This window comes from Canis aureus, chromosome 28 (genome assembly GCF_053574225.1).
Source record: "Canis aureus isolate CA01 chromosome 28, VMU_Caureus_v.1.0, whole genome shotgun sequence".
NCBI lineage: Eukaryota > Metazoa > Chordata > Mammalia > Carnivora > Canidae > Canis > Canis aureus.
The window spans coordinates 7,836,636-7,860,750 of record NC_135638.1 but is presented as its reverse complement, the minus strand read 5'-3'; the positions used below and the strand labels follow the sequence as shown (position 1 = coordinate 7,860,750).

The following is a 24,115-nucleotide window of genomic DNA, read 5'->3' as shown; positions in this document are numbered from 1 at the left end:
AACAAAAATACTAACCACATGCAATCACTTTAAAAATTCCAGAGTTTCCTTTGGGCCAATAAGCTATTAAAGACACATACCTCCCAGATTACTAAAAGCATCTTTTGTTTTCAAATTTACACAGATAAAGAGATTTGCATTTTATTCCTTTGTATTTGAATATTCAATGTCCAGGAGTTTAAATCATCTTACAGGTATTCAAATTTCTCTATATATGTAGAATGTTTATTCCCATGAAACACTATTTTCATGCAGCGTAGAGCTTGTATTTTCCACACATTTCTTTCTTTGTTTCTAAGCCAATTTCTTTTTCTTGATAAAGTGGGTCCACTTACACCTTAACTTGGTAGCAGTCACCTGCCTTACAGTCTTCAGGATTAACACTGTCAAAGATTTCTGAAAATCTAAATTTTATTTTATTTTATTATTATTATTTTTTAAGATTTTATTTATTTATTCATGAGAGACACACAGAGAGAGAGAGAGAGAGAGAGAGAGAGAGGCAGAGACACAGGCAGAGGGAGAAGCAGGTTCCATGCAAGGAGTCTAATGTGGGACTCGATCCTGGATGCTGGGATCATGCCCTGAGCCAAAGGCAGAAGCCCAACTGCTGAGCCACTCAGGTGTCCCGGAAAATCTAAATTTTAATCCACATATCTCTTCTATCTACTTTTTTACTTATCTTCTCAACCTATTACAATTAATTAGTAGGTAAGACCCTCTCTAGAGACAATATCGCTTTCGTTCTAGCAGCTTATTTAATGCAAATGTTCTTTGTATCTGCCCTTTATTATTTTCACCTTTATTCTTTTCTCCAAAATTGCCTGGCTATGTATGTGACCTGCTAATCTATTTTTCTGTCCCATCCTAACATATGAATCTGTTGCCACTGACATATGTAGGCTTATTTTGATGACTTGCCCTAAAATATCATAAGACTGACAGCTATTTGATTTGTTATTCTCCAATCTGTTCACTTCTGGAAAATTATATGAATAGAACTCTCACCAGTAAGCTTTTCCATCAAAAAAAGAAAAGAGAGATATAACAATAACTCTTTCCTATTTCTATAATGAATCCACTATCTCAAAATCATTCCACTGATTCTTTATGCATTCTCTTCCTTTAAACTGTTTGAAGGCTTAGTTATTGATCTGTTAGTCTCTTACAAGTCCCTAATCAAAGTTTATTTCAGCCAAACCTAATTCCACTACATGCATTTATTCATTAAGCAAACACTTATTGAGTATTGGATTAAGCACATAGACCTGACTCTCAATTAGCTTAGTCCAATAGGGGAGACTGATAAATAAGCAGAAAAATACTAACAACTAAAATCACAGAGATATCAATTCATTCAATAAACATACGCTTAGCATCTCAAGTGTTGCTAGCATAGTGGCTTCAGAGGCCAATAAGATAAAGTCCCAGTCTCAGTCCAACATTGTTAGATAGATATATTAACAAGCACAAGAAAGTTTTACATGTGTTGCAGGTGCTAAGATAAAAGTCTGTAGAGACTAGTGAAGATTCAGATGAGAAATGAACAGTTCCATTATGACTCTGTTGTGGGACTAAGTCTTGGAGTTTAAAAAACTGGAGGTACTGGAGGTAGAGCAGTACCAGTTCCGCTCTAACCAAAATGCATATATGAGAAACAATGAGAAACTGAAACAAAGCACAAGCAGCATGAATAGCAAGCGTGATATGGCCTAACAGGGTTTAAATAGAAGTATCCATCAACAGAGTTTAAATACTAACAATATCATGACCAAGTTAATGTGGATAATAGGTAAGTATTAAAACACAAATGCACACCAATAAAACGAGAGAATATAAAAACTGCAGCAGGTCCGGGGGCATGATAAGGTAACTTTTGAATATATTCATTTGAGATTCCTATGGGGCAATGAAATTTGGGCTTGGAACTCCAAAAGTGGCTCAGTATTATGCTCTTACAAGTCTTTATTATGTAAGTAGTTTGTAGTTTAAGCATGGTAGTGAATAAGGAGGCAGAGAAAGGGTAAAGAAAGAAAACAAACTAAACTAAAATGAAATAAAATCCATGGTTTATATTTAGAGGGAGGAAAAGAAAAAATCATGAAGAAGAGGAACTTGGAGTAGTTGAAACAGTAGAACATAAAGTAGCCCGGTGGGAAGCTGGAAAGAGCTGAGTTTTAAGAAAGCAGATGTTAAATAAAAGTAGATGTCAAGAAAGAGATGTTCTAGATTTGGCAACTAGGAAGTGTTGACCATTTCTGAGAGGTGGAAGGTGAATTTAAGTTGAAAGAGTGAGGGGGAAGTAAAGTACTAGAGACATAAAGCACTCCAGGAACTTGGGTGTAAAGTGGAGAGCACCGCTATATTTTGTGGGTTCCCATGTGTCCCTCAGTCTTGGTAATATTAAATTTTTTTAGTAAACTTTTTTAACGTAAAATATACTTATTATAAAATTTCACAGATCCTAAACAAACAGCAAAATTGATCTTCACAAATTAAAAAAAAAAAAACCCATGTAATCAAACCCCAGATCAAGAAATAGAATATTGCTACAATCCATCTCCTTGTGACACCTTCCTGGTCACTACATCCCCAAAGTAACTGTTGTCAAGATTCCTACTGGCAAAGATTAATTTGCATGGTTTTGAACTCTACCTTAAAGAAATCAAACTGTATGTCGTATTCTGTGAATCACTTTTTAAAAGTAACATGATATTAATCCATGGTTTTGCATATACATTTTTTCCTATACATACTGCATTCATCCTCATTACTGCATAGTATTCTATTGAATAAACAATCCCATAGATTAATTATCTGTTATGTTGTTGATTGATAGCGGAGTCATTCCAGTTTGGGGCTACTAAAAATAGTGCTGCTTTCAGTCTACTACTGCATGTCTCTTCCCACACTGCGTGCACGGGTGCGCACACTCACACAATAAAATGCCTATTCATTGGGCATGCATATACTCAGCTGAAAAAGTGACAAATAGTCTTCTAAAATGTATCAATTTTCACCTCCTCTGGCACCATAAGAAGCTAAAATTGTTTCACATTCTCAGGAACAATTGCTATAGTCAATCTTTTCTATTGGCTGTTCTTCATGATGAGTGGTATCTCATTGTGGTTTTAATTTGTATTTCCCTGAAGACTAATGATGTTGAGCAATTTTCATATATAGTCAGTTACATATTCCTTTTAGCAAAAATACTTCTTTGAGCCCTTTGCCCATTTTTACACTGGGTTATTTATTCATTTTCAACGTGATGGTGTTCTTTATACATATCAAGGGCTGTGAAGGGTGAGATTTTGGCCTATTTGAGAGGCAAAAAGTTAGCTTGCCATGATTTCAGGCTGGAAGAAGACAGAGGACAGAACTACTCAGGGCTCATCATGCATTATGAGCATCAGTGTATTTTCATTAGTTTCCCTTTACCCCAAGTCCTATTAGGGTCACATGCATAGGTCTGATGTATTTCTTCACATTCAGCGCGATGTATAAAAGAAGAGAAACTCTGAGATTAGAGAGCCATTAAAAAAAATAATAATGGGCCTACTTTTTGTTCTTGGGGAAGGTATTAAAGTTATTACATCGAACCTAAAGTATGACTGCTCTTTGCTCCAGAAGAGTACATGGTCAGCGTCTTTCCAGGCTGTCTGCTACACAGATACGATGAAAGGATACCCCAGGAAAAAACGAAAAGTTAGTACCTCACTTGCAAGATGTACAGAAGTGCAAGAAATCTATAAAGAATTCTATTCCAACAATATATTCTCCATATGGTTCCTTTACACATAGATCTTACAAATATCTACTCGAAATAAACAGCTTGTCTTGTCATACTCTTAATGATGCTTTTTTTTTTTTTTTTAATAAGATGAACAAATGGTCCTAATTATGAAATCTAATTTATGGTCAATGTTTTTTTAAATGTGTCTTGTTTAAAAAATTTCCTATACATACTTCTATTCATACCTACACATATTTCTGAAGATATTTTCCTACGATTGACTTATAAGCTTAATTGCTGTATATTCCATGTTAAAATGTAGGGTGTGAAGTTAGCTGTCAGGGTGCAGCTTTTTGCATCCATATGGATATCTAGCCAAACGAGAACTATTTGTCAAAAAGGCCATCTTTATCTTATTCTACTGCTATATAACGACTGTCATTAAACAACGGATTATACATATGAGGATATATTCCTGGAATCTATGCTGTTTCAGTAATGAAGTCCCCTTATCTCTCCTTACGCCATTACAGCACTCTGGTTATTATGGTAGCTTTACTAAAAGTCTTGACATCTGCTGGTATAAGTCCTCCATTGCGAATTTTCTTCCTTGAGGGCTATTCTTGGACCCGTGCATTACCATCTGCCTGAAATCTTTTAGGATTCATTCTACTGTGGATCTGTTACCAACAAGCTAATTTGGATTTTCTTTGGAAATTTGGTTTGTGTTCATTTCTGAAAGGTATTTTTGCAGGAACAGAGTTTTAGGTTAGCTCTTATCTTCTTTAAACACGTTAAAAAAGATGCCATTCTTTTATTGTCTGACTTTTATGTTAATGCTGAGAAGTCAAAAGTCAGTGCTATTGTTTTTCTCTCAAGGAAATCTGTCTCCCTCCCCTTTTGACCCTCCCTGCTTTTAAGATTTTCTCCTGTGATTTTAGTAGTTTTATCATGATGTGTCTTTGAGTAATTTTCTTTGTGCTTAATCTTATTGGGGTTCCAACAATTCTTTAATCTGTTATGGGATATTTTTTATTTGTTTTGGATACTTTCCAGCCATTTTCTCTTTAAATATTGCCTTTATTCTATTTTCTCCCTTTCCAGGATCTGAATTTCCACATGTTAAGTCTCTTTCACTGTGACCTATGTGTATACCTCTGATTTGTTCTCTATTAAAAAATTATTCTTGATTTCTCTGTGCTTCAGCTGGATATTGATCTATCTTCCAATTAACACATCATCTCTTCTACTATGCCCGCTCTTCCATTAAATACATTTATTAAGTTCTTAATTTCAGCTATTTAGTTCAATGTGTCTTTTTGATCCTTCATAATGGTACCATTTAACTGCTTAGCTCCTTCCCCATCTTCTAATCTCAGATACATTCATCACCGTTATTTTAAAGTCTATGAACGGTAACTCCAATATTTGGATCGTGTGTGCACTCACACATGGGCACATGTTTATCCCTGGGTCCAGTTCTTTGGGTTGCCTACTAATGTTTTTACCGAATGCCAAGCACTGTGTATAAGAAACCAGGAGATTCTAGATGATGATATTTTCATGCACAGAATATTCATTGTATCTTCTGGTACGTACCTAAAAATGAGGACCTATCTCTTGAGATCTTGTCAGACACCGAGTGGAGTCTGATTTATATTCCCTTTAAGATCTTGCTCCTGACATATAGCTCTCTACATGTCCCAGCTGGAAGGTAGGATGTTTACCAGAGTCCATCATCCTTGACAAGTCTTATACTCTGATTTTTGTATCCTCACCACTACGAAGCAACTAAAAGCTCTGCTTGGTGCTTCACTGGCTTTTTGCTGGTCTCTTCGTCTTTCATCCTGTGCAGTTTATAAATTTGGCAAAAGCCTGGAGGGTACAACAAAGTATCAAGGCTTACCTGGTAGTGTTTCCCTACTCTTAGGCATCTTGGCCTCTCAATCCTAGCTTCCCTCAAGGCCTCAAACTCTAATTTTTTTAAGTCTCTCCATCTTCATGAGTTTCTCAACAGCTCTTCTGACTTCTCTGCATCATAGTAGTAACCCTACCTGAAACCCCAACCAGGAACTGCAACATGCCTCAAGATTACCTAGTCCATAGGTTCACTTTTCTTTCTCTCTCTCTCTTTTTTTTTCCCCTCTTATCAGGATCTTCACATTTCAAGTCCTGGATACATATCAAGTCTTTGATAACTTTACACACACACACGATTTTATCTTTTTTTTTTTTAATCTCAATGGGAACATCCTTTTGCCATAAGCTCTGTCATAGGCTCTGCTGTTTAGGTTTTTAAGGTACAATCCACTATTCTTTTGACTTTGCCAGTGAGCAATAAAGACATTTTTAAATGCTTCTGATAATTTAAATTCTAAGCATACTTCTTTTGGACATAAAAAAATCCCCTCCCTAAATTATCTCTAAGCTATTTTGGGACCAAATAATAAGTTCTTCACTTATGGCTGATTGTTCACATTCTGACATTTTGTACATCTCATTTGAATTATTTTTCTGCAGATAAATTCCTACACATTCTCATAATAAGCACATCTTCCAATTTTATGCCCAATCATACTTCTGTGAGTTCCCTTTTGGCTTTTCAGACCACCTCAGCATTTTTCTTGATTGTGTTTAGAGTTCTTAAAAAATGTCAAGTGCTTCTCAATGCATTCTCATCTTTAAGTAATTTGTGAAATCATGGGTCACAGAACTTATTCTCAGCACCCCATTATTAAACTTTCTCTTGTCAGATGTATAGCTGTTTCTATATATTCTATATCTTCCCTATAGGTTCTTCTATTTAAACTCACAGTAGTTCACACGTGTATTACCTAAACTTGGGTTCAAGACTCTAGCAAAATCCTCTGGGGGAAAAGAGGTTCATTTTTGTATATTTGGGCATCTTTTCCATTCTTTGTCCACATAATTATTGACTTCCCTTCCAAAAAATATGGGAAAAGCAGGAAATAGGGCCAGTTCTCTACCCGATTCTTTACTTTCTGATGTAAGCAGAAAAATCAAAGTTAATAGCATTACATTGTTTTACATGTTCATTAATGAATAGAAGTAAGGTTAAGATCATTAGAAAAACTGGCCATATTTCAATCAGTAATCTGTATTCATTTCTCCTACTTTTCCTGTATTTATTATCCATAAAATATTGCTCTGATTTTGTTTCGAATTTTCTAGGTAGTTTCATAAATGTTCTTCTCGGCCTTGCCATAAAGTTGTGTTCATTGTTTTGTGCTGTAACACTGATCTCCACAAACTGGAGGGCATTTAAACAACAATAATCATTCATTGCCTCTCACGGATTTTGTTGGTCACAAGTTTGTAAGAAGCTTGGCTGGGGAGTGGTGCCCTAGTGTCTCTCATGAGGTTTTGATTACATGTATGCTGGATCTGTATCCTCCTGAAAAGTTAGCTGAAGTGGCTCACTCACAGAACTTGCAAATTAGTGTTGGTTACTGGTGGAGGTCCATCTGGACCACTGGGTCTCTCCATATGGCCTGGGTTCCTATAAAACAAACTCTACAGGCAAATGTCTTGAGAAAGAATAAGAAGAAAAAGAGGGAGGAAGGGAAGGGGGGAATCACTAGTGCCAGGCAGCAGTTGTACCCTTTTTATGTCCTAGACTTAGAAGTGACATAGCATCACTTCCACCACATTCTAATCATTAGAAGTGATTCACCTACATGGCCCATGTTCGTTGAGAGAAGAATTAAGCTCTATGGTTCAAAGGAATAAATGTCAAAGAATTTGTAGACACACTTTAAAAGCATCCCAACAGCTACATGTACCTTAAACTCAAATTATAATTTATCCAATTATGGAAACTGGAAAGATAAAATTAATCTGGTTTCCACTGTTGACATGAATACAATTCTACTGAATTAGGTTCTTTGTAAGATTCTAAATATATAACAAAGTTCTTTATGGTGTTTTTATATATTTTGCTAAAGTCTTAATAACCTTACTGAGTGCATTTCATAACATTTTGATTAGAAAGCACTGCTGCCTACAAGAACTCAGAAAACCAATTACTTCACATCGAAAATTAAAAAAAAGAAAATGGATAAAATCCTGTCTGCTAAACCACATTCTATTCTTGAAGAAATGAGGAAATGTTGCCTATTACAATAGGGGGAATTTTTAGACTCCAAAAGACAAAAGGATGTACCATTTGAAAAGTCACCAAAGTTAAAATATCACTGAGATCAAATAGTAACACCGGCCTCATCCAAGTTATCAATAAAATATCTGTGATGAAACAGAAAAAATGTAGTACAACAATAGAGAAATAACCTATGACTGTCCACCTGGTACCCAAATAAAGGAAGGACATTTCCCATAGGCAAGCCAAATAGAGGTAGTAGCCTCCTTATTCTTCTTCATGAAAGAAGGCAGTTTTGCTCTTTCCTACTTCCTGAAAATGAGCAAGTGGGAGAAAATGAGATAAACGATCAATATCCTTTCTACTGAAAGACTCCAACGAATTAATGAAAATCATTTAGTAGAATAGTCCAAGAAAACAAGGGTGAGAAATAGCTAGGGAACACTCACAAAACACATACAAGTGAGTAACATACAAATATATGTGCCAATCAGTTAACATATATGATCCAATAAATTAACAAAATATGTAAATGAGTGAAATTAAACTCTCATCTATTCAAATTGGTCAAGATGAAAATTGGCAGACTGTAGACTGTCAATAGACTGTAACTGTAACATACAGTCAGGTAGGTAGCTTTGGGGGCCTGAATTTGCATTCTGTGCAGTTATCCTATGTGGGCAAATGGCCTGGATCCCCACCTATAAACTATGACTTTGGACACATCACTTAACCCTTTGTATTTCACTTTCCCCATCTGTATTGCTGGGACGAGAGCGGAATCTACATAACAGAGTTGCAGTGAGGACTAAAGGAAAATTCATCTACAGCACCTAACAGTGTTTAACAACTAGAACATACTAATATTATTTGCCTTTTATTATTATTTTTACCACTGTATCATAGTTATTGTTGTGCTCATCTTTAATAGGCTGTATTGAACTACTGGTAGAAGTGTAAACTGGTTCTGCATTTTAAAAAGAACCTCATAACATATCAAGTTCTTTTAAAAAGTTTGTTTTCTTGGCCAAATAATTATGTGTCTGTTCCTGAGAAATAACTAGGAAAAATAAATCAATAGCTAGTGTCAGCAAAAATGTATGCAAAAACATGTTCATTGTAACGAACAGCTAAAATTGAAAATAACCTTAATTTCTGTCCATTGGTATAATCTCTATAAATTATATTCAATTTATACAGCAGGATACTGGGCTATATTGAAGACGTTTTAGTGAGTTTAGGAAAAGTAAGGGCAATTAATGTATAGTGAAAACTAAATACTTTAAAATCATGTATAATATAATAATTGTATATATATCTGTCCAGGTTTACATCTACTTCACTTAGAAATCAATACATTAGGATATTAAATCTCTAAGACCTTGCAATGGTTGTCTTTGAGTGGAAGTGTTGAAGATGACTTCAATTATTTTCTTTCTAACTTCTGGATTTTATTAAATGTCATGCTAGGAATTCATACACACGATTAATCATATTATAAGCGATATCACAGCTAAAGAGTTATTAGAAATTATGGGTTCAACAGTAAATCAAATATGCAGTCAACACTGTCGCTATCAGGAAGGAAACTATTGTTTTGGTATTTATTTTGATATTTATTATGTGCCAGGCATTGAAGTAGGTGTACTGACATGTTTAATATGTTCAAATAGTTGTTATAACCTTTTTAGCCACCATCCTCTGCCTGTATTAGAAATAGAGTAAGAAAAGCTTAGTTAAGTTTAAGAGATCGCTAAACATGGTAGAAATGATACCTTAATTGGTCTATTGTTAACAGCCATGATATGGGCATTGAGAACTATAGTCTTTCTTTATCTGAAGGTTAATAAGCATTTTGCTCTTTATGTGTAAGATACGCAGGTATATAGCTATTGCAGAGCGGGTATATGCTTATATTAATACTTATGAAGACGAAAGGATTTGATGGAACCCACTGAGTCAAATCTAAGAACAGCAAAGCAGGAAGCCGACTGCATCATCTTAAATGAAAACAATCTAGGTAAGTCAATGTCACTAGGACCCTTGGAGGAGGAAGTGTGGTTGCTCCTAGATCAGTGCCATGAAAATAAAGAAAAAGTTAAAGCTGCTTCCAAAAAAAATGATGAAGAGTTCTTTATTTAAGATACGCTATTTTGAACCTTATCATTTGAGATGATCTACTGACACCAAAGGTCACGCATATATTCTAAGTATAAACTCCTGGGGTCCTGAATAGAGATGAACAGAACATTCAACATGAGGAAAGGGTGTGATGATACTGATAGCCTTCTTCGTATCATTATATATGCATCTGTCTTGACTTGGAGATGAGGCAGGCAGACTAGGAAAAGGCTGGGTAATTGCATGAGAACAAAAGAGGGAGAACGGTGTCTGACAACTGACAGAAGGTTTGACAACTGACTAAACCCTGGGCTAGCTCTGTGTTTTCTCAGGGCCATAAGCATCCTGTCGGTGGAGCCCACAGCAGGTGTGCGCACAACGACCCTGTTAGCTGACAAATGGTGGCAGATGATCCTTCCACCAGAGGCGCCAGAGGACCAATCGCACATTCAGAGTACATGTGCCAGAGAAAAATCAGACTGTGCTGTGCAGGGTACCTTGCATAGAGCATGTGCAATGACATTGGAGTTCCTGGAAATCTCTGCCTAGTTTTTAGAATCCTATCACATGTATATTCCACCCCTTGATTATAACTGCCCATAAAAGATGAAAGCACCCCCCACCTCATCTACCCTTCCTGACCCAGATCCTCCGAGTGTGCTCGCACTCCCTCCCCTTTGGAGTGTGTACTTTTGTTTTGCAATAAAGATTCTGCTGCTATACTTTACTCTGACTCGTCCTTGAATTCTTTCTCATGATGAAGTCAAGAACCTGGCACCAGCTGGTGTGGTGGCTGAGGTCTCAGGACCCAAAACCTCCCCCAGACCCCAGTATCAAAGAGATAATATTTAGGAATGGATATTATCAGAGTTGAACATAAATCAGGGGGAGTTAGGTTAGTCTGACTTGACTCACATGAGTTGATAATAACATAGGTAAAGGGAACTCTTTCTGAAAACTTCCTGAAAGATTCTCTGATTTCCTCCTGGTGACTTGGGCCAACTGACCTCAGGCTGAAGTGCAAAGAGTTCTACTTGAAGTCCTTCTATTATTTGACTGAAATGATTATTTTAAATATATTAAGCAAATGAAAAATGTATGATCTATTCTGTCTGGAAATTGATTTAGTAAGATATACCTATTTCTAGTTTTGATTTCATTTAATTCATAAGAATTCACTATTTTTAAAATAGTAAAGAAAATGTGCTATATATTTTGTGGACCAAGAAGTTACAAGTAAAGGAGGAACTGATTAGGACAAAGAGCAGTAGGCTGATTAGATAAAGGAAGGGTCTTTTTTGTTTGTTTTGGGGGGGGCAGGGGGCAGAGGGAGAGGGAGGAAGAAGATCTCAAGCAGGCTCCATGCCCAGTACAGGGCCTGACCCGACTCGGGATGGCTATCACCACCCTGAGATCATGAACTGAACAGCAACGGAGTCCCACTCTTAACCTACTGAGCCACCCAGGCACCCCAAAGGCCAGGGTCTTGAGGACTGAGTAGGGCTTCATGTTGGAGGGGGTGGTGGACATAAAATGTAGCCATTTTTCCCCAGGGGCAGAAATTCAGTAAGAAACAAGGAGTAAAACTCAAAGAAGAGGGAGAAAGGAGAAGTGTGAATAAAATTACACAAACCGATTTCAATATAAGATGCATGGCTATCTGTTAAGTCAAGGGAATTAGGTTGGAAGTGTAAAGGTTTCAATGTTACAACGAATTTAATTTTTCGGGATCACCCTGCAAAGAAATAAATTGCAAAAGAGAAGCGAACATTTCCTCTGTATGTTTCTGTTAGGTAGAAAAACATTAATACCACTCATCTCGCTAAAATTTTTGTTGATAAAATCATTCTCGAACAGGACTCTAATGAAAAGTTTTATTAGGTAAAAAAAAAAAAAAAACTTTTATTTTAAACTGGGGTTATTTGCCACTTGTTTAACATGTAATCGTAAAAATGTGTTTAATACGCCATAAACATGTATTTTCTTGTTAGTATTTCCTTCTTTGGCACTGTCCTAGATGAGTAGATCTACTAGAACTAAATGAGTATCAGTTTTCTGGATCTCTTATTTTATCCAATATGCATCATTTAATAATAAAATTAAAAGGATAAGGTGTCTCTAAAAAAGTAAATCTTGGCAAGTGGAGGAAAGTTCTAACAAAGCGCCAATTTTGCTCTAAGAAAATAGTCTGAATGTACCCCTCACACACACACACAATTTGAAAACTTATGCTATAAAATAGAAAAAAAAAACTGATAATGTTTGGCTTAAAAACTTGAGATTAAATAAAAAACAGAGAAAAGGGAATTTAGCCTGGGCATTTTTTACAAACTACAGATTAATATAATAAGGAATAATCTTAGAATGAAGTCCCATTTCATATGTGTAAAAATAAGCTGCAGTAAATAGGAGATAAGTTATTATTCTAAAATTTTTACATAATAATATGCTACTTGAGATGACTTTTCTAACTCTGAAATTGAATACCTCAGTGTTCAAGCAGAAACAAATATTTACTTTTATGTGGGAGCAAATTTAAAATTAAATGTATTCAAGGCATAGTTTGAGATTCTGATCAGAATTTAAAAAAAAAAAAACAACTGTAAATAATGACTTTAATGAATTTGAACTAGAATTGCCACAAAGAAGTAACCAAAGGCTCTTGCTCTTGGATTGGATGGAATCACCAGAATTTTTACATTTGGAAAAGCCAAAGTTTGCAGTTAAAAATTAAATTGTTCCTTACATATAATTGTTCCTTACATAAAATTACACGTTCTCATTTTAATAAAATCTACCTTTGCCTGTAATGTGTTTTCAAACACTATCCCATTTTAATTTTCTTTTACTTTTTTGTACTATCCCATTTTTAATATTCTGTAATTCTCTAATACATATTTTGACTTAAATGATATAGGTATAGGAGATAATACTGAAAAGAGGCTGCACAATTGCAATAGAGAAATTAATCCTGAACAGATGCATACTCAGCTCTTCCTATCTCCCTCCTTCTGAGATACTTTATATTCTGCAACCTGAATAAAATTTCCTAAATCATGGGTATGATCATTTTATACCCTGGTTCAAAAGAGTTTAGTGAATTATTATGGGCCATAAGAGAAATCAATCTCATTAACATGTCACTAAATAATTTCAACAAATTAGATAAACACCAACCTTCCTCATTTTAGCTCTTACTACTATTTCTGCATTTATCCTGTCATCTAGACCAGTGGTTCTCGGGCAAGGGTGATTTTGCCCCAAGTGGACAGTTGACAAAGATGAGACATTTTTGGTTGGAAGAAATATTTGGTTGATTACAGTTGGGGTTTCTACTGGCTTTTATGGACAGAGGCCAGAGATGATGCCATTGATGTACACAGAACTCCCACAATTTTTGAAATCTGTCTACCTCAAATGAGATAAATAGTGCCATGCTTGATAGAATCTTTTTGTTTACTTGTAGGATAGATTTATTTATGGATCTGATTTTGTAAATTTTGCAATGAATGCAATGACCTTGAATTGCATTTATTATTATCTCTCTTATTTTAGAACAAGACATTTTGCTATTATGTGTTTACAGGTTGCTTTTGCGTGAATTTCCCACTCTCCCCTCTCTTGGGAGAATCCATAATTCTTAAAGTGGAGCTACCTCCCAGGTCTTCTCTATCTATCCCTGAATTTCACATCCTTTGATCTCATCATGCTCTTCTCAAAATACTTACCAAGATTTCCTTCCACACGACAGACTACATTTTTACAGTATTAATAGGTTTTTCTTTTCCTGTTCCATAGACAGCCTTTAGGGGTATTCAGAGTTGTTTCCAATACTGTTGTTTTGGTTCACTTGATAAAACATTTTCAGGGATAGGCTTTTCTCCTGAGTCTTCAAACAGATCCTCCCTTTCTCTAGTTCTTTAGTATTGTTTTAATGTTTTCATTTTGTTGTTACCAACTAGGTAATCTTTGGCCAGTTACCAAACTTTCTGTGCAATTCTTCTGCAATTGCTAACTTCCTGGAAGCAATTCCACTAACTACTTTATAAGTTTGTGGTGAGGAATAAATGAATTAAGAACATACAATGAATTTAAAATAGTATCTGAGACATGCTAAACGCTCAGTTAAATTTGGCTTTATGACCTTTGGAACGAGACTGATGATAAACCAGCAGAGAGGTGAGGGTTTTCTTGTTTTTGTGTCTTTTTTGAGAGAGAGAGAGAGAGACAGAGACAGAGAGAGAGAGAGAGAGAGAGAGAGCAGGTGCAGGATGAGGGAGGGGGGAAGGGCAGAGGGAAAGAGAGAATCCCAAGCAAGCTCCACACTGGGCTCAATCTCCCAACCCTGAGATCATGATCTGAGCCAAAATCAAGAGACAGATGCTCAACTGACTGAGCCACCTAGCTGCCCCAGAAGAGATGTTTTTAATTACTTCTTGATTTCCTTATTTTCTTGGGTTCTTGATTTCCCATGATCTTAGGTCAATCTCCATGTCTCAGTACACATGCAACTATTATAGCCAAGAGAGGTGCAACCTTCCTCGAAGCCCATAGTGGTCTTGTTCTCTGATGCATTAAATCAATGACAAACTGCGATTTCCACTGTGGATTGCATCAAGAGCTATTTCTGCTGCTTCCCTGATTTGCAATCAATACACTGGGGAGGAGGTGAGTTATGGCAACATTTGATTTCAAATAAAGAATCACATTATAAATTAAATGTGAGAATAATTAAGTAGAAAGTTTTGTTGTGCTTAAACTGAAAGGAAATTATTAAAGTGGTAATATGCCTACTAGGCCAGGTTTTGTAATGGTATGGCTGTAATTCTGCAAAAAGTAATTGCACAAAACTAAGGTGGAGATTAATTACTTAACTTAATAATTTAGACAATAACAACTATAAAATTATTAATTTTAACAATTGGATTTTCTCAAAAACTCAGACATTAATTTTTTATATTGCTAAACTAATGGCTAAATTTGAAATTTCTACTACATTTTGCCTTGTCGATGACCACCTAAGTTTAAGATAAGTAACCTATATGAAGATGAATTTCAAAGAAAATTCCTACAAATATACTATATAGGGAAAGGAATAACAGAAGCTAAATAATGGTCAATAGGTCAAAACCTGTATTAAGGCAAATTATGGTTAAACAACCAATTCACAGATGCAGAGTGTATCTCAATGTCAAACTAATATTGTTTTTACTTCCTAACGTATTGGTAGGAAGCAGACACCGACTAGTTGCTCATCAAACCCATCACCTTTCTTCAACCTTTTTTGAGATTAGGTGTGGCCATGGAATTGAATTCTAGTTAGTGGAACTTGTCAGGAATATTATTTACCACTTGCAGGTCTGGCACATAACACCACTCCGTGAGCAAATCTATCTCAGTTCTCCCAGCCATTGTCTGGACGTTAATGCTCAAGTCAACTCTGGAAATCATGTGTTGCTGATAGCTGACCTCAAGTTTTCTGGGTCTCAGACGGAGTGAGTGGATAGTCCTCTGCCCCCCTACCACATGAGCAAAAAGAAAACTCTAGTGTGTTAAGCCACTGAAATCTCTGGTCTTATTGGTTTCATTTATTAAGACTTCTATATTCTGTATATTTTAGTGTTCATGATCCATCTATTTATTTCATTAAATCTGATAGAAGGAAACGTATTGAGTGTGATGATCCCAATTCATTTGCTTTTCTCTAACGGCACACACAGATCTAATAAATAAGTAGACGCTGCATAGTAATCATGTGAAGCAATGTAATTGAGAGATTTTGAAAAACTCAAGCGTATTAAAGTCACCCGTGTACTGAAATAAAATAAACTCAGTGAAATTAAGTTTATTCCAGGAAAGAAGTCAGAAGGAAAGAAGTCATGCTTTCAAAAACACTCACATATTTCAAAAAATACCTCTATTATAGTTTTGAAAGCCAAGTCAATTTGCGAGAGCGAGCTTCCAAGTTTGGGTAAAACATGGTAAGGTAAGAACTATGTGGAAGGGAGCTAATATTTTTAGATCTTAAAATCTCAATGAGTACTCTGGTTTTAAAGATGGGTTAAGGTCCTTGGCTGCCTAGTTATATCAAGTCATTCCCTTATCTTCAGGAAGTACATGAAAGATTGATCTGGACACTCTGCCTGCAGACTATATAGCACTTCCAGGCCTCTTGGTAAATATCTGTTTGGCATCCAACTTTTCCTGTCCTCAAAGATCAAAGTCAAAATCCTGTAAGCATCAGAAAAATATTAGATAGCAGTTACAGTTGCAGAATGAGCAGAAAAAGCTGGGAGATGGCACACAGCTGGTTAAGGCCTAAGCTTACTTTTTGGCACCAGCACACCTCTAGTGTGCCAACGACAAAATATCTCCTCCAGAAAGTTAACCCTCCCCAGTTGACATAAATCAAGTCCATTGACTCAGGCATCACATCCTGAAGATTTTTAACTGAAACTAGGCTTATTTGAAGAATGAGTTGGCTTATATGCAGAATCTGACTGCTTCACATTTAATGGTCATGTTAGCCAGGATTCTCCAGAGAAACAGAACCAACAGGATATATACAGATATAGAAGAAGAGATTTGTTATACGAATTAGCTCAAAAGGTTATGGAGGCTGAGAAGTCTCAGGATCTGACATCTGCAAGATGGAGAACCTGGAAAGCCAATGGTATAATCCAGTCAGAAACTGAAAACCCAAGAGCCGCGAGTTCTGGTGTCTAAGGGCAGGAAAAGGTGTATACCTTAGCTCAAGAAGAGACAGAAAATTCCCCCTTCCTCTTTTTTTTTTTTTCCTATTTGGGCCCTCAATGGATTGGATGATGCCTGCCCGCAATGGTGAGGGAGGATCTTCCTTACTCAGTCTACTGACTCAAACGCTAATCTCTTCCAGAAACACCCTCATAGGCACATCCAGAAATCCTATTCTATTAGCTATACATGTACCCTTTAGTCCAGTCAAGTAGACATGAACCATCACAGCGATGCAACAGATTTCAGGGTCTGGGCATCTTGCTAAAATTTTTATCATCATTTCTCTCTCCGTGGTTTTTAGACAGATGGCCACAACAGCCCTGTGCACCTCCTGACCATCTTATCACTTCAGGCACTGACTTTTCTGATAATAAACACAGACAATGCAATGCATTCTTCTTGTTAACAGAATCGCAACTACACGGTCCAGTAAGACTCGCCTCTAGATATTTCTCTGTTGTAGTTTTAGATAATATTTTAGTAGGTACCCCTTTTTGCTTAGAGACGATCAGTTTGAAATTCTATTACTACGGTACATACCTGTGTAATTAGGAAGAAACTTTGTGGTAAGTTTGTGCTTGCATTGATAGTGCCATTTAAACTTTATAGACTGTCGCCAAGGAAACAATACAATAACGATGCTCAAAATGAATCTTAACATTTTGCTAGAGTAAAATTTTCCAACTCACATTCAGGCATGTACACTTTTCAAAGACCACATACTACAGTAACATTTTCTATTTAGAATTATTATGGACATGCTTTGCTTATCCACTCCATGTGGTGGGGGGACACCTCTTGGAGAAAGTAGCATTATTTTTACTAGGTAGGGGAGTGTGTGTGTGTGTGTGTGTGTGTTTGTGTGTGTGTGTGTGTGTGTGAGGTGTATTTATTTATTTATTTTAATGTAATTATTGTGTAATTTACTTAATGGGTTTTCGCTTGAGTTTTTGAAAGGTATCATGACTAAAAGCAAATTGATAGGAAAGTGGATAACAATGAATTAAAGGTTACTGGCAACCTAAGACACTGTTTATCTCTTTTGAGGTAGCTAGAATTCAAATTGCCTTCATTAGCTGAGCAATATGCTGTGGAAAATGAGCTGGGTACTTATCAAGAGGCTCTTTCATTTGCATTTTTGCTAAATTATCAAGCTGCTCTGTTTTCTAGGTGCTTAAGAGCTGTGACTAGGGAAGAAAGAGCATTTTTCAGTTAAGTAAGCTTGGGGCATTTCAGGACTGGAGCAAAGAAAAGAAAAAGTTTATCAAGGAAGGTGTCAGGATTGTCCCTTGTATATATATATATATATATGTAATACAAAAAGATTACCTTACAGACAGTCAGAAACTAGGATGTACAAATGCATTCATTCTCCCCCACATTCTCCAGGACCACAGCAAAGCCAGAGGCTGTTCTTTTGATAAATGATCAATACTTCAGCATGACACCACCCTCGCTGCCCTGCTGTTGCTAGTTAAAAGTCTGAATTTCAATTAAGCAGTAAATCTCTGTGGTATTACATCTTGAACAGACAGTTAACTTCTCTCTAATCCCCTACAATTCTGAAACCTATTATTTTGTAGTCATTTTCTTTAAGCTCACTCGAAAGTAAAAGATATGTTTATAAGATCAGTAAAGAAATATTTTCTTACAAATGAAATACTAGATATTAAACAATTTGTTTTGTTTAATAGTATGCCCATGTACAAACATTATACTTCTACAGTGTAAAGTAGGAGGTAATCAAATGTATTAATACATAATCTGAGTCAAAAGCCCATTGACATGATTGCATATCTTTAGTTCATATGTTCTATTTCAATTCTATTTCACATACATATTCCTGGAAAACCTCTTAAGTCCTGCAAACACACGAGCGTTCATAACACCAATCACATTTAAACATTCTCATTTCCTATGTCATCTCAAATGTTCCTAAATATTTTTTCTTAAAGTTTTTTATATTCAGAAAGTACTTGCTGATGACTAAAAAATGCAACTAATAGAAAATACATCTAAAAAAATCTGTGCAGCTTTCTTAAGGATTTCAATATTTTGAAAGATAATATAGGCCATTTGATAGGCACCATCACCCAAATTAACACGACTTCAAAGCTACAGATTTAAAGTAGCCTTAACAATCAGATCTATTATTAGAATAAAATATGATTTGGAATTATAATTACTGGAATAAACTATAATTTTCTCTGTTCAGAATTTTAGAAGTCTTTTTACAGAAGCAAATGCAGTGTTGCCTCCATCAGCAAAATTCTACCATTATAAGTGCTCTTCTCCTCAATCACTTAGAATGCAAACATTTATATTAACAATTGACTTAAAGATGTCTGAACTACTTCATCAGAATGCCTAAGTAATTTTGATAAAAATAAGATGAGGGTGAGGCGCCTGGGTGGCTCAGTCAGGTAAGCATCTGCCTTTGGCTCAAGTCACGCTCTCAGGACCCTAGGATCGAGCCCTGCATCAGGCTCCCTGTTTTGCAAGGAGTCTGCTTCTCCTTTTCTCTCTGCTCCTCTCTCCTGCTTGTGCTCTTTCTCTCAAATAAACAAGTAAAATTTATTAAAAAAATAAAATAGGGGCGCTTAGATGGCTGTGTCAGTTGAGCATCTGACTCTTGACCTCAGCTCAGGTCCTTATCTCAGGGTCATGAATTCAAGCACCATGCTAGGTGTGGAGCCCACTTAATAATAATTTTTTTTTAATAAGATAAACACATTTAATTTTAAATAATTTATGTATCAAACCTGTGCATGGATCCTGCTTCTCCCTCTATGTCTCTGTCTCTCTCTCTCTGTTTCTCTCTGTGTGACTATCATAAATAAATAAAAATTAAAAAAAAATTAAGTCTTGATTACAAGAATTGCAAGAGGTGGCTGCTTAGAAATCTTCTAACTCTAGGATCCTATAATTATGTGAAATTTTTTTTAAACATAAAACTGAAGTATGGATTGTTGTCTAGGAAGTAACACATGCTTCTTATATGAGGTAACTATTCTTTTAGTTATCAAGTTGTTTAAATTTATTTTTGCATATTAGAATAATTATACGGCTTAGAAACCTGATAGATTTGTCTGAATAGATTTGCAAAAAGTGTTTTTTTTTTTTTTTTTTTTTTTAGTGTATGTGCTGCTGAAGTGAATACAAGAAGTGTTTTCTGATAAAAATAAAGATAATATAAAAATAATAAATTATGTAGTCATATCATATTGGGAGACCAAGAAAATGGAAATAAGGATGAAAGAAAAGGAGCAATATTTTACAAACTAGAAAGGTGACAATAGAAAAGAAAAGAACAGGAAAAGTCGGCAGAAGCTATACCACAAATGTCAATCAGGTTAAGTCTCAAGTAGAAACACTGCAATATAGTTTAGAAAAAAACAGCAGAGTCTCCTTGAGCATGTTCCATAACTTAAAGTACGATGAAGTCTTTTATGTGACATTTTATAGAAAACAAAATTCACTTTATGTGCAGAACACAGAATAAAGTTCTAATCTCTAAGCAACAGACCATATGAAAACTGAGTATTGTCTACTGACCCATACAAATTCCTATTCTAAAATGTTATCAAAAAGCCTCCCAGGTGCTTTCTCGTTTTAAAAACAAACTTAGAATCAACACCTTAGACGCCAGCAAATCAGTAAATCATCTGAGCATTCCAAAAGTAAAAATAAAAACAGAACTAACTGCAACGAAAAAAGGCTATGCACTTACCATCGTGATTAGGATTGCCTAGTGTCCATGGCTCATCGGAGTCAAAATGAGTATCTCCCCCAATTCCTGGTCCAGGGAAGTAGGCATGTGCCAAAAACCCTCCCTCTCCGTCGAAGGGAGAACTGTCTCCATGAAAACCAGACGCGAAGATGATGGTTATATCCACGTCACGTTTGCCATTTTCCAATTCGCTGTAAGGAACTTCTTCAAATGTCAGAGGAGTCACATTCTGCCACACATCGAAGGCACGGCGAATAGCTTTGCGGGTTTCAGGGTCTCCTACCTTGGGAGTTACGTTCTTTATACTGAAATTCAGAGAAGAGCATAATCAGTATGGCTTCCTCATAGACCCTCTGACTTATGACAGGTTGGCTTATTACAGATTTCGATCTATCCAGGTGAGTAAAATACTGGAAAAACAGCCTTCCATTAAATAGGAAGGAAATTAATCAATGCCTCACGTCTTTATATCTAGGTTTCACTACACTGGGGCCATTTAATTCTCAAAGGTATAGTACTCCTCTATCAAGGCTACAAATGAGAAGTTCTCTGCAGAATGGGTTAACAGGGGTATGTGATTGGGTCAATCAGTCACTTTGCCTCCTGAACAACCACAGAAAGGCAGCTCTGCCAAGTGATCAAACAGGTGCAACAGTCTGGAGCTGAAATTAAAAATCCAATTTCCTCCTTGTTATCTTTACTTTTAGGGGCACACCATTGTGTGCGCTCATGTTACTTCCAAGTAATGTCCTCATGTTGTTCTTTATCTACAAACACCAATTCAGCAAACACAAAGTTAGTTTTTAAGGAAAAGGTTAACTAATTAGTTTCTTATGTTCTATTGTTTTCTTATGATATGCTTAAATCTTTCTAGTTACAAAAAGCAATGTGAATGAATGGCTTTTTAATAGAAAAATTTAACAATTATAGGAATTTAAAGATGTAACTTGAACATTATTTAGTTAGTTAATTTTTCTTGAGGCTAATATCAAGTGGATACTTCAGCCAACAATCTTACGTCCATAAATCCATATATTCACACTAAAAAAAAACCTTAATACATGAAAAAGAGTATAACATTCAGGTGAATAGTTATTACAATGCAGTAAAAAAGAGAACTGGAAGCTAAACAATTTGCAATGATGGAGTAGTACTTAAGTTATGGTGTCTCTATTACTTATAATATAAAAGGGACTCAAAATTATTTTTTAGCATTTAAGGCTATTTAGCAAAATAGAAAAAATTTAAGATATACTTTCCAATGGAAAAATAAAATACAAATTATATTTTTAGTTCATTTGTAGCTATATCTCAATAATCACAAATTTTAGGCAGCTATCATACTGAAATAATAATAACGGTATTAACTGAGCATTTAGTATGAGCCAGGCAAGCATTTCGCCTTCTCCCTCTGCTCCTCCCCTCTTTCTCAAAAAAAGAAAAAATGTGGATTATGATTTGGATCTGTAAACATATCACTGTGTTTTTCAAAGCTATGCCCTGATTAACTTCCAAAATATACTTAACCACAATATTTGTGATGTCATTAACAGATACAAGACACATAAGGGGCGCCTGGGTGATGCAGTCAGATAAGCTCCCAAACCTTGGTTTCTGCTCAGGTTATGGTCTCAGGGTCATGAGAGTGAGCTCCACCTCAGGCTCCTCACTCAGCCCCAAGTCTGCTTAAGATTTTCTCTTCCTTTCCTTCAGCCCCTCGTGCTGTGTGCTTGCTCTCTTTCTCTCAAATAAGTAAATAAATCTTTAAAAGATACATGAGTGCACTTCAAAGTTAGAGTTCTGAATGAAGTACAAAGAAACCAATTTAGGAATTTTTATGCCAGTAAGATGTATTTTGTATTTACTAATAATTGAAATAATAAAGGGACAAAGGTATGTGAGATGAAGAATAATAGGACTGTTAGTCTTAGTAGTTCTAATACATGATGTACAAAATTAACATATATTTGCAAAACAAAAAAGTGCTATAAGATGAATAACATGCTTCAAACACTTAATAGAGCTTATTTTAAAATGTTTTTACTTTGCTTTTCTATAAACATAGTTATAGTGAACATACTTTTCATTCTACTAAGACAATTGATTTCATTTTTTTGAAGGCTTTATCAGGTTTTTTTCATTATGCCATTTCCCAGATTCTTTTAAACTTCTATGCTGCTAGATTTTGGAACTTTTACCTAAAAAAATTAATAAATGTTATTGTTAATTAGTTAATGATCATGCCTTATACAATCATACATAATAAAACTGATTAAGTGGAAATTTTTCGAACTCTTTATTCATCAGAACAGTTGGTAGTGAGGGAAAAATATGTTAACTGACTTACCAGGTAACTGTGTAAAGTCAGGATTCCATAGCTTTAACTGCACTGAATCCATATCAATCATTTAATAACTATTCTACATACTAATCATGGAGTATTTTCCCTTTAACTTTTTCATACAGTAATAGATCTTTTCCAAAATTAGAGCATTATTTCACCTCAATATGAAAGTAAGAAAAAAAACTAAATATTTTGGTATTTGTATTGTGTATTGAAAGTTAAAAGAAGCTGGTATTCCGGCTTATAATTCTCAATAAAAACATATAGGTCTCACAACGGTAAGTGAGATGTTAAGTTTACTACACTACTTCTAGGATAATTTTTATAAGTGTGAGAATTTGACATTCAGAGAAATGGTAAATTCTGAGGGAATGAGACCTTTACTAACAAAACTCTACTGAAATATATATGCGTTTTCTTTATAGATGACACTGTTGGAATTATTTTGCTTCATTAGTTCTGTAAAGTAGATGAATGTAAAATGTGAAAATATCAAACATTTGTTCATTTGAACAGATATTATAGGAAATGTGAAACAAGGTTACTGCAATAGGTTTTGTCCTTTTGAATGAAGCAAACTCTAATTAGTTCCTCAAGTGACGTAGTAAATATTACTTGGTGCCCAATATTACTGTGTAAAGTCAGAATTCTCTAGTTTTAACATCACTGGATCTATACTAATTTATTTAATAACTCTATATATTAATAATGATTTGCCCTTTAGATTTTGACAGAGCGATTAATCTTTTTCAAAGTTAGGGTAATGTTTTATCTCTAATTTCAAAAGAAGTAAAAAATCTGATTACTTCAGCATCTAGTTATGATTCAGAAGTTGTATAAATACTTGTGTCAAAATTAGTTTGGTACGGTCAAGGATAAATACCCATTAGTCAATTCAACTGACAAAAATTAGTTGTACACAAAAGTATACTAACTAAATGAAACTTATTGTAACTGGGAAAGTAGACAACTGCTGAAAGTTTGAATAAAAATAAAAAACTACATATTGTCAGAACCATATCCAGAATATTATAATATCCTATCAAGAGAGAATTAAATAGACCTTTTGTTATAAAGATTTTATTTATTTATTCATGAGAGACACAGAAAGAGAGGCAGAGACATAGGCAGAGGGAGAAGCAGGCTCTCTGTGGGGAGCCTGATGTGGGACTCGATCTCAGGACCCTAGGACCACAATCTGAGCCAAAGGCGACGCTCAACCACTGAGCCACCCACATGTCCCTAAATAGACTTATTTATTTTCATTCATATTATGTTTGTATAGTTGATGTGGCTTCACTTTTTCCTTTTTAA

At 35.4% G+C, this 24,115-nt stretch overlaps 1 protein-coding gene across 2 annotated transcripts in view; it reads right to left on the bottom strand.

The window, feature by feature from the left end:
• Positions 1-24,115, bottom strand: part of MMP16 (matrix metallopeptidase 16) — a 303,974-nt gene that overhangs the window by 117,991 nt on the left and 161,868 nt on the right. For both annotated transcript variants that reach the window (XM_077876326.1, XM_077876325.1), the window contains exon 4: positions 20,458-20,762. In XM_077876326.1, the coding sequence (XP_077732452.1) occupies positions 20,458-20,762 (305 nt within the window). The remainder of the gene's footprint in view (positions 1-20,457; positions 20,763-24,115) is intronic.